Here is a 12126-nt window from a genome sequence, read left to right as displayed (position 1 = left end):
TGGTTATCAGGTTCTTTTGTAGTGCTAGTGTCTTCTCACATTATCCCAGCGCATACATTTGCAATCCCCTGTGGTCTTTCCTGTTGCCTACTAGCTGGCTTCTCTTCTCTGGATATTCTCCTTCAAAGACTTATTCAACACATCTATCTGTCCACCCTTCAGTTGCTCACTTTTCTTACAGAGACTAACTCAGTGGCTCCCTCCAGTGTTTCCTTGCTACCACCCTCAAGTAAGTAGGCTCTCAGTCACCTGCAAACACATTCCAGTAACTGACAGTGATCTCCCTGTGTCTCTGGACAAAATCCTCTCATTGCAGCTATCTTCTGTGTAACCACTGTTTCTGGAAATAAACACCTTAAACTATAGAAAGTCTGTTTCTGGGTTTTGCTCCAGAAACAGACTGAAGCAAAACCCTATTTATTAGCTCCATCTAATTATTGCATTCACTGTGGCGTTCACTGCCCCAACTAGTGATGGGTTAGCCAAAGCTGGCTCACAAAGTAAATTTTAGCTCTCAAAGCAAAAAAATGTCTGGGAGATTGCTCATATCTTGACAAAGTCAATAGTTGTGACGCTCGTAATTTAAGCTACCACTGTATCACAATTCACTGATCACATTAACTCGGTGGACAAACACATCGAGTTCACCTGGGAGGATATGAAAAATGCCAGGCAAGCCTTCTTCTAGCTTTCTGCGAGATTTCCATCAGCAATGGAGAATGTGTACTGTAAACCAGTGAAGGTATTTAAGGTTTTAGCTCTCATCATCCAGTAAACTACAAGCTGGGTGTTATCAGGATGCTACAACACAGACTGAACACCATCTCCACAGATACAGCGGCTAGGGAAGCAGAAAACCATCATATGCGGTTATCCCACCTGGACTTTTGTCAAAGCTGGAAAGGTGCCTAAAGAAAGCTCCAGGTGATCCAGGAGACAAGAAGGATAACTGCTGCCTTAGCCAAAACTCTTAGTGATCCTGTATGTGTCAGGAGTATCGGAAGAGCTGAGATGCATTTTCTCTAAAGACCTGTTCTCTGTGCCTTTCAATCCCCAAAACATTCTGGACCAAAAATTGCTCCACCCCAAGGATCTGGTCCCCCGACACAAACAGAGTAATGTAGTGTGTGCTGTTAAGTGCCAGGAGGATTGCCATGATTTATACACACCAAACAACTTCTGGATAAGTGGATGGCACAACACAGAAGCTCTTACTTGTCAGGCCAGGACTCCACAGTCTATTTACACCTTCAGCCCACCTTAATGGTCATTGATCAATGGACATGACAATTTGCCTATTAATGATCAAGGAACTGATCCCTAGTTTCAGTCATTATGCAAATGTACTGTTTATAAAGTTGGGGAACCCTGCAGCCAGATGAGACTGAAGAGGTCACTTGGATGAGTGATGAAGTGTTTCTCCCACTGAAAACGCTGCGTCCAGATGAACAGAATCAACTTTTCATCAAAGTAAATACAATTTTTTATAAACATTATAAATGTTTATAAACTACCATGAGTATCAATTTTTCAGAAAACAAACAAAACTCAAGTAATGCCATCACTCAGAATATAAAGCATGAGCAGGTTTTATCATGAGCATTCTGCAGAGGGTCTGTATACAGGTAACACCGATCAACCAATAATGAAGTAACTACAGTCTAAACAGTTTAAGGTTTGAGTTTCAAGTAGTTAGTTTTCCATTACTCACGACTCTGTTAAGACTACAGACAATCTTTAAATACATCAGATTTTTATAGTAATCTCACTTCCTCCACACAAGTTGACACACACAGACTTATAGTGAGACAAACAATTGTCTCTGTCTTGTGCTGTAGTGACATCACAGGGCCTGCTTTCAGTAACCCTTCCCTCTTCACAACTGAGTATCTTCTTTTCAATCTCCTGTGCTGATCAAAATCTCCACATTAAAATTAGTTATTACTGTTCGTCTTAAAATATGACAGATCGCATTTTAATTCTCTTTAAAAGCTTTAAATAGCTCTACAATTAGAATTAAAATCCATCTTTAACTTTAGAGTGTCTTTGTTTCCCAACATTTTCCATAATTTTCCCCTTAATTATATTCATTAATGAAATGGAGTATGAATGTGTGTTAGACAGAAAGCACTTAGAAGAAGGTGCTTGCGCGAATGGGTGTGCAAGTCATGTTGTATAAAGTACTTTGAGTGATCCAGGAGAGTAAATTAAATTAAAATTTTACTGAATATTGAAGGTCTTTATCGTTCAAGCAATGAATTCAGTCTCAAGACAAATGAAGATTTATTCTTCAAAAATAGGCTTACAGTATTGATACATCTGTTTAGAAAACAGGAAGTGGTGGGCTTACATTGCTAAATGCTCAGTTAACATTTCTGGCATAAATCATCTATCACATGATAGCGCATCCTTTCAAGCATGAATACAAAGAGAAAGGATCATACTAGTTAATGAAAAAGGGTAGAAGCTATCTGTTGAAGAAAAAGCTTTTTTATATGACATTTTTGTGTTTGTTTTTTTTTTTTTTTAACATTTTTCTAACATATTTTCCTGAAGCTGATATGCAAATGGAAAGCAGAATGTAACCATTTGAATTTGGTCCCCTTCTTGATTTCATTTCATTGTCTGAAAAATAAGAAAATACAGGTTTGAAGTATATACGTGCGATTTTAAGTTCAAGCAAAGGAACAAAATACAGACACAGAAGGGAACAGGACTATTCTGTTTCTGTCCTTTGATCCAGTAGGCTGGAAGCCTTCAAAGATGGGAGGAATAACAAAGCACGAGACACAAGGAACTTTCAAAAGTGAAAAACAACTAAGAAGAAAAACAAAATGCATAATGTGTCTCTAACTCTACATCAACTTCTAAGACTTTGTAAAATGAAGGGGAAGTGAAATCAACCACTGCGAAGAGGACTCCTGCAAACCTAATTCGACTCTTTTGATCAGAGCTTTAACTTCAAGAGAAATGAAATTCAAGAGTAATAACATAAGTAATTAAGCAATAACATAATAAATGTGTCTTAAAGAAGCATTCATTTTTCATATCTCACCTTCAGCGTCTTCCCCTGATGAAACCACAGAAAAACAAGAACAGAAAATGAGATATGATTTTAAATTTAGTATCAAAACCACCAAGAAAAATAAATCTGCCCTGTTGCTTAAAATGACTGTGAGACCACTGAGGCATTTGTGCACGGAAAGTTAGTGGTGAAGTAAGTGGAGAACCAAAAACCAAAAATCCCTTTGGCCTTTAATCAGAATGGCTTAGACTGATTTAATTTAATTAGAAATGTAATCTTGAAGACGTGTGTGGTATGTACAATTCCAAAGATTTTGCAATTAAAAAAAACATGCTTGCGTATTTAATGCTCCAAACTGTAAAAACAAAAGAAAAGAAAATTTCTTTTTTCTTACCTGCGAGATAATCTGGAAAGCCTGTTCCACATGCTATGATAAATAAAAACAATCATGATATTGTTATCATATATGATGACAGGTTCAGAAACCAATTGCATCTGATCCAAAATATTTTTCTACTTACGTTCCTTCTTGATTTTGAAGCTCTGCAATACGGTTCCTTAAACAGAACAAAAAAAAACATATATTAAAGAGCGTACTGTAGAACTGATGAGAGGAAAAATGTCTCCTCCTTGTTAACAGAAAGCTTGATTCTCTATAAAATGACTAACTTGTATTTTTTTGCCATGAAAATGCAGAAGATGCCAAAGAGCAGAGCTGTACCAATCCCCACTACAGCAGGAATGATGATGTGATTATAGTTCTCAATACCTGGAAATAGACAGAATTCATGACATCATTGAGAATGCATACAGTCTTTGAAAGATACTTTTAATAGTGATGTTAACATTTTCTTAATCATGCAAAGTTAAGGTGAACCAACATATTGGAAGTGAAGAACTGAAAGGATCTCACGTTTTACATTCAGTGTGAATTTTGAGGAGGATGTTTTCCTCCCATTAAAATCAGCTGTGCATGTCAGCTCTCTGTTGTCATCCTTCTCCTCAGGAATAAATGTCAGGATGGACTGTGTCTCCCAGTTGCCAGAATGAATTAGTCTATGGAACACAATGATCCTTTCTGTCTTCCAGTTCCATGTAAGTGTAGGTACATGGGTTGGACAGGTGTGCATGACTGAACAGATGACAGTGTAGGGCTCTCCTTGAGTGGCTGCCATTGGCTGAATCAATGTAGGCTCTGCAGGGTCAGCTGAAGATGAAAAAGGCAGACATAAAGTAAGAGGCAAAGTGATTTAACAGAAAACTGGTATAGATGTTTGGAATTGGAAGGTGGAAAGTTGGTGACATACTGAGCATGTTCAACTCGACGCAGTCTTCAACAAAGGAGAACATGTCCTTTGTGGGTTCATTGCCTTCTGTTTTTACTAGTTCAACTCTGAAACAGAAAGGGCCATTGTCATGATTTCTAACATGAGTTATTTCTAAGGTGCAGTTGTTCTGGCCCAGGTCTCCCAACATCTTTGTTCGTTCCTTAAAGTTGTCCTTAATCAGTGTAGCATCACTATGAAAGATGTTGTTTCCTTTAGTATCTGGTGTTTTGCCTTTATAGTGCCACATCGCTCTGAGTCTGGACGTGGGCAGGTTTCCTCCAGTATGGGAGAATGAACATGGTACCACAACACAGGATGTAACCAGAGCGTCAATGCTTTTTACAACAGTGGCCTTCCATTCATCACTGGACGCAGAGCTACAGATGACTGAAAGAGAATTAAGCGAATGTCATTTATAAAGGTATAGAGCACCTATAAAACAATTGTAAATTAAAAAGCTGGCTCATTACCTGCAAAAAGCAGATATGTTATCATAAACTTTGCCTCTTTGTCCATGCTTCTCCTTTGTGTAATACACTGGAAAAATAAATAAACTGAAAAAATTAGCTGTCAAAAATGAAGCAACTTGAAAAATATGAAATTCAAATAATAAAGATTTTCATATGGATTACTATATATACTCTCTGTATTTTGTCACTGCCTTGCCTCTGTCATTTATATTTTGCCTGTTTTATTTTTACTTGTATGCAGCAAATCGCTCACTACCCTCAGTAGTTCCTTATCTTTGTATATTTAAAGTCTTTGCCATTTGACATCAAACTGTAAGAAGGTATCAGGGGTTCTTAAAACCTTCAGTGACTATAAAATATAAAAAAACAGACATGACCAGGTCAGAGCTTCAAATCTGGCAGTATCTCTATGCATGCTTTGACATCATTCATTACTGTGAAATTCTTAGTAAGTTACATAAGCTACAGTATTGCACAACAGTCCTGAGCCACCATTCATTTCTGTATATTTTGCTAGGAAAATGAGAAATAAGTGTAGATATTTACTAAAACATTTACCAACACATGGAAATACAGCACATAAAGCAAAAATAAGTTTTTACAATTCTAACAAACTTAAAGTTGATATTTGGTTTGAACACCTTTATTCTCCAACACAGCCTGCACGCTTTCTTGTTATTTCACTAAGAAGTCTTAAGCAATAGTTCTCAAGGCTTCTTGAAGGACACTGAATGCTTTCTTTTGTTCCTTCCTCTTTCAATGCCCAACTAGCCAATGTCCAAAGAAAAACTTTGAAAGACCTTCAGAGAACTATTTTTCAAGACTTGTTATCTAATAATCATATAATCATATAAATATCTTACCTGCTGTCTGGTTGATTTATATAAGGCTGATTTATATAAGGCTACAAAACACTTTAGCAATGTGTCTGAGTCTTTCAGATTTTTACTTTCAAATCCTTCTCAAAGGGACCACCCACTTACCTCTGACTGCAGACAGAAGCACAACCTTCTAATTGTTTGTTTTAAAAAAAATAAAATATGCTTTTCTTTGTGACATGTTAGTTCGTTTCAGTTCTCCATGAACACTTCCTTTATCTCACTACAATAATCTTTACCCTTTTTTCTTCCCAGTTGAACTAACAACAAGTATGATAGTGATATCTTAATATGATTCCAAATTTTTTTCAAAATATTGTTTATTTGTAAAACACCAAAACATCTGTGGAGAATAGATCAGTGTGCCATGGAGCAAAAGCTCATTTCTAAGAAATATTACCGGAAACTAATAAGGATACCAACATATTACACATTACATTTAATATGTAATACATGGATTTTATTTTATATTTACCTTATCTAGGTTTTACTAAACTCTAAATTAATAAATAATAATGTGTGGGACAGTTATTGGTATGCACTATACTACCACACTAGTTTCAAATCCAGTGGCTGGCCAGGGCCTTTGTGTGTACAATGACATGCCCTCCATGTTTCCTGTGTGACTTCTGCGCCTTTCTTCCACAGTCTAAAGACCTGCATGTTAAGTTAATTGGTGATTTTAAAATTGACTTTAGGTGTGAATGTGAATGTGAGCTCAAATGGCTGTCTGACTCTCTATATTAGCCCTTTGATAGATGGGTGAACTGTGCAGTCTTCAGCCCACCTCTATCCCCCAATGGATGGAACAACAACAACAACAACAACAACAAAAACAACAATAATAATAATATAGTCAAAACGTTTCCGATAATTCCAACTCTATCCATTTTGAGGAACCTAAACTTAATTGTCAGAGTGCAATTTTTGTTAATTAAATGCAATTAAGCAACTCATCATCATTTTACTTCCAGAAACAATACACTTGTCAAACAGACACAAACCTTTTCACTTGTTTAGATTCAATTCAATGTCTACTTTAAAGATATATGTTGTATTTAACTTGTCTTTGTGCCATTTTGAAATGGCACATTTGAACCAGTGAGCTATTTTTGACTATTTTAACAGCTCATTGTCTATGCACAGGAAGTGACTGGTTCACTGTGCAAGATCTAATCGTGGAATAAATGCACATGTTCTGTGTGGGTAAATTTGTAAAATCTGACAAAAGCAGGGCAGCTTCTTCCTGTGTTAAAGGAACAGAGTGCATTCAGGTACGTTTGAGGGTGCAATGATATTTTGAAAATATGCACAATGAAAATAAAATAACCTGGAATTAACCCAAAGGCAAAGGAGGAACTTGCCTGTTATCAGCAGATATCCACCACTAAACATATCTAAATACAGTTTGTTGAGTTTCTTCCGCTGCTACAAGGCCAACAATAATTTTTCTATCTGATTTTATAATAACTTTGACAACATCTGAACTAATAGTAAAAAATGTATTAATAACTTACTATGCATTTTTTCTCATTTATTGTGTTAAATGCCTGCTTCTGATAAGGCCATAGAGAAAGCAGAACAGAAAATTAGAAAGCGTGTTATCACAAATAAACACTCTATTTCTGCAAGCATGTGGGGAAATTACTGTGAGCCCAGTGATGCACTGAGGTGTGAAAGCTGAAGTTTAAAGTCTCTCAGTTATCAAAAACGGCTGCAGCACCCTAACCAAAAAGAGAATGACCTCAAGGTTGTTATTTTTAGTAAAGACAGATCTGTACATCCTCACATCAACCCAAAGAAACAGTGTTATTCATCTATAAAAAAGTCCCATATGCTAAATGTAATCCACATATTACTGCATAAGTCACATAATCACAACACTGAAGCAACTGAGTGCACACTCAGAGAAAGACTATAAACTGACACTAAACATAAATATTTTGTAGCTGGGCCTGTAGAAGAAATCTTCTTTCATTCTTTTTATTTCAGTATTACCATAGAGTATTTATATTGCATAAAAAGAAAAGGAACACATAGAACTAATTTGTCTTGATGCATGCTCAATCATCCAGGTAAGTAAATCCCAAAGGTTGATTCTGTTTATCTGGACGTAGCGTTTTCAGTGGGAGAAATGTTTCATCACTCATCCAAGTGACTTCTTCAGTCTCAGCTGACTGCAGGTTTCCCCAATCTTATAAACAGTACATTTGCATAATGACTGAAACCAGCCCACTGAAGGAACAATGGGCTGGGAGGTCAGTTCCTTAATCTTAATTATGCATATTCTAATGACCATTGATCAACAACCACTGACCAAAACCCACTGATCAAAGCCCACTGATCAAAGCCCACTGATCAATGGCCATGAGTACCATTCACAGAAAGTTGGGGAATGGCTGCAATCACAGCATTGTAAGATGGTGACAGATGTACCCTTAGGCCCCCTCCTCGATTCAGAGATGGTCTTTCCCTTTTCACGTAAATGGCCTCCTTGACTCCGCGCTCAAACCAGCGTTCCTCTCTGTCCAGGATGTGTACATCCTCATCCTTGAAAGAGTGTCCACTGGCCTGTAGGTGTAAATAGACTGCAGAGTCCTGGCCTGACACGGTAGCTCTTCTGTGTTGTGCCATCTGCTTCGCCAGAGGTTGTTTGGTTTCCCCGATGTATAAATCCTGGCAATCCTCCTGGCACTTAACAGCGTACACTATGTTACTCTGTTTGTGTCAGGGGACCCGATCCTTGGGGTGGACCAATTTTTGGCGCAGCGTGTTTTGGGGTTTAAAAGCCACAGAGACCCGATGTTTAGAAAAAATGTATCTCAACTGCTCCGATACTCCTGACACATATGGGATCTCTACAGGTTTTCGCTTGGGCAGCGGTTGTCCTTCTCTCCTGGATCGGCTAGAGCTTTCTTTAGATGTCTTTCCAGCTTTGACAAAAGTCCATGTGGGATAACCACATTTACTCAGGGCCTTCTTGATGTGCCGTTCTTCTGCCTCCCTAGCCGCTGTGTCAGTGGGGATGGTGTTCGCTCTGTGTTGTAGCGTCCTTATCACACTCAGTTTGTGCTCCAGTGGATGATGAGAGTCAAACCTTAAATACTGATCCGTATGTGTAGGTTTACGGTAAAAATCAGCTTTTAGATGTCCCCCATTACTGATGGAAATCTCACAGTCTAAGAAGGCGAACCTGCCACTTTCATATCCTCCCTGGTGAATTTGATGCGTCGGTCCACCAAGTTAATGTGATCCTGGTTTGAGCGCGAAGTCAAGGAGGCCATTTACGTGAAAAGAGAAAGACCATCTCTGAATCCAGGAGGGGGCCTAATGGTATATCTTTCGCCATCTTACAATGCTGTGATTGCAGCCATTCCCCAACTCTCTGTGAATGGTACTCATGGCCATTGATCAGTGGGCTTTGATCAGTGGGTTTTGGTCAGTGGTTGTTGATCAATGGTCATTAGAATGTGCATAATTAAGATTAAGGAACTGACCTCCCAGCCCATTGTTCCTTCAGTGGGCTGGTTTCAGTCATTATGCAAATGTACTGCTTATAAGATTGGGGAAACCTGCAGTCAGCTGAGACTGAAGAAGTCACTTGGAGTCACAAGTAGCTCCTTGTATTTGATTTGGCAGAATTTTACAGGAATGCCCTTTCTGACACAAACAGAGAGTGGTGTTTGTCCCCTTCGTGATTCCCTATTTTATTGTATGTTTGTTACACTTTCTAAATGACAGAGCTTGTTATTAAGTGGAAAGAATATTCAAAGCTACATGGCCCTGTGTGAAAAGTGATTGTCAACTAAACCTGATAACTGGTTGGGCCACACATAGCAGGAACAACTGCAATAAAGTGTTTGTGATAAAAGGCATTGACTCTTTTAAAATCAGTATTTTGTCATATCTGAAATATAAATCTAATACAAAATGTTTCTTACTGAATTAAAAACACAGTGTGTGTTTTTTAATATTGTAATAATAAAATTACATAATTATAATGATATGTGTATCAGATAGCTTTAAAAAAAATTATAAGCACTTCAGAAAGGCAGAGAAAAGCCCTGTAACTTACTTTAAAACTAAATATGTTCCCCAAAACCGTGAACAGAGCTACAGACCCATGACACCCTTACCCAGTTTGCTAAACCATTCACACACTTACACCTATGGGCAATTTAGAGTTACCAAATTACATAACCCCTCTAACTGCATGTCTTCAGAATGTGGGAGGGTCAGAGCACCCGAAGAGAACCCACGCAAACACAAGGGGAACATGCAAACTCCACTCACTCCACACCCCGTCCCCCAGGGCATGAAGCAGGTATGGAGGAGATCCAGGCCCCAGACATCCAGAGGCCCCAGAGTACAAGGACCCAAGGAGGACCACCAAAGGGGCAACCGTGCCACCCTCCTGGGAGAGGGAGTTGCAGTGACGTGCCCGCGGGCTCTGCCGGCAGCCAGCTGTGCCAGAGAGGACAGAGCCCCAGGCCCAGAGGCCAGAGGGCGCCCCACCCCCCAGAAGGGGCCCAGCTGGGCCACAGACGCCAGGCCCCACCAAGTGGCCACCAGGAATGAGCAGGTACATACATGAGCACCCAGCCCCAGATACCAAGAACCACCAATTCACCGACGTCTGAGGGCATCAGCCACCGGCAGGGAGTGTGGTGAGGGGAGATAGGCCTCCATACCTTGAAGAGCCTGAGATGTTCCCAGAGAGGTGGAGTCCAAGACCCAACCTGACATATAGACACAGATGAACAGGCGCACACAGACACAAACATGCATTCCCACCCCCATATACACAAACAAATACTCGGCACTCACCCGACGTGGAGACAGACACAAATAGACACTGTACCCAACAATCACACTTCCCAAAACATACTCTATATCCCAGGTCCAGGTACCCCTGCCCCCAGAGGGGCAAACCGTACCTAGATCCAGGAGATGTAACCCTTTTCCCTGGGGTGGAGGCAAGCAGACCGCCACCTTATCTGCAGTAGCAGGGAGGCCCCGCATCCCAGAACCCAATCTGACCGCCAACACCTCCTCCCAGCCCAGCAGCCCCGACGGTTAACAGAGAACGGGGGTGAGTGAAGACCCCAAACTTCCCTCCGCCCGCTCATATGTAGTGTTGCTGCGTGCTGTTCTAAAGTGCATTTAAAACACAGGAGAGCATGGTGCTTCCTACCAGAGAGCAGCACGGCTCCTCCCGAAAACCCTCAGTGTCTATATGCATTTAAGATTGAGGGTTGGACACCAGCGACAGAGGTGGGTTTGAATACACAGACCATCCTCTGGACGCTGTATAACTTGTCCACCCCCAAGGCCCTGTATGTATGTGTTATGAGAGTATGAATATGAGTATGAGAAGACGATTTTTAACATTTCCCCTTTTGGAGAACAGTTATTAATATCTGGCATATTTAGGTATATAGAACCGGATATGTTTTGCTAAACAAGATAACAACATAGACCACAAGTTCCCAAAAAGATGCTATTGGATCTAGAACAGAATGTAGACCCAGGAACATGGATGAATTTCAAGATGGCTGCTGAGATGAAAAGTTCAAAATAAGATTTAAAGACCTGATTTAAAGATTTAAAGCACTGATGTGCCCATCGGTGCACATCAGTGTTGGTTTGTCCACACTGACAACCATGTCAGGCGACCGTGGCTCAGGGGATTGGGAAGCTCCTCTGTAACCAGAAGGTTGCGGGTTCGATCCCCCTGCTCTGTCTGTCCTGGTCGTTGTGTCCTTGGGCAAGACACTTTACCCTACCGCCTACTGGTGTTGGCCAGAGGGGCCGATGATGCGATATGGCAGCCTCGCTTCTGTCCGTCTGCCCCAGGGCAACTGTGGCTACAACTGTAGCTTGCCTCCACCAGTGTGTGAATGTGAGAGTGAATGAATAATGGAATTGTAAAGTGCTTTGGGTGCCTAGAAAAGCACTATATAAATGCAATCCATTACGTGACATGTCTCATTCCTTGGGGAAGACCATTCTGTTTCATCACTTTTTGACATCTATATTTCTCACCTTGCAGACTTGCAGTCACTCTCATCCTTGTCTTTAAACTGACTGTTTGACTTCGGTTAAACAATACTGCTGTAGCTCACCTGGTTGAGCAGGTGACCTGTTGTGAGCTACAAATTGATGACCTCTGTTCTATCTAATACAGACAAAAAGGTTTCCATGAACTCCTCCTATTTCAAATCTTTGTCTATACTAAAATCACTGAGATTATCTGAGTAGAGAATCTTTTTGCTATCTTAAAGAAAATAAGGAGCAGCACATGCAAAGCTATTTATTTGTTGGGTCAACCCTGATTTGCACCAAGAATAGAAGGTAGAAAGGAGGAAAATATAGAATACCTCCTGCAAAACAGAGGGTAAACTGTGCAGGCAGGTATAGCTGCT

General features: G+C 40.0%; 1 protein-coding gene across 1 annotated transcript; it reads right to left on the bottom strand.

Annotated features, from left to right (window-relative positions):
• Positions 1-2520: 2520 nt before the first annotated feature.
• LOC134637490 (myelin-associated glycoprotein-like) lies at positions 2521-4887 on the bottom strand. Its single transcript, XM_063487935.1, has 8 exons — positions 4824-4887; positions 4333-4740; positions 3939-4232; positions 3695-3794; positions 3547-3582; positions 3420-3452; positions 3056-3070; positions 2521-2625 (listed from the first exon to the last, which is right to left on the bottom strand). The coding sequence occupies exons 1-7, from the start codon at positions 4867-4869 to the stop codon at positions 3058-3060; spliced, it is 930 nt and encodes a 309-aa protein (XP_063344005.1). The 5' UTR covers positions 4870-4887; the 3' UTR covers positions 2521-2625; positions 3056-3057.
• Between the last annotated feature and the right edge of the window lie 7239 nt (positions 4888-12126).

Source organism: Pelmatolapia mariae, linkage group LG10_11 (genome assembly GCF_036321145.2).
Source record: "Pelmatolapia mariae isolate MD_Pm_ZW linkage group LG10_11, Pm_UMD_F_2, whole genome shotgun sequence".
Classification (NCBI taxonomy): domain Eukaryota; kingdom Metazoa; phylum Chordata; class Actinopteri; order Cichliformes; family Cichlidae; genus Pelmatolapia; species Pelmatolapia mariae.
This window is presented reverse-complemented; position numbering and strand designations above follow the sequence as displayed.

Bases quoted from the DNA above. Each gene is read 5' to 3' on its own strand.
- LOC134637490 (XM_063487935.1), bottom strand. From the start codon at position 4,869: ATGGACAAAGAGGCAAAGTTTATGATAACATATCTGCTTTTTGCAG. The intron at 4,233-4,332 runs GTATGTCACCAA...TTTCATCTTCAG, and splicing joins CGTCGAGTTGAACATGCTCA to CTGACCCTGCAGAGCCTACA. The intron at 3,795-3,938 runs GTGAGATCCTTT...GTCTATTTCCAG, and splicing joins ATTCACACTGAATGTAAAAC to GTATTGAGAACTATAATCAC.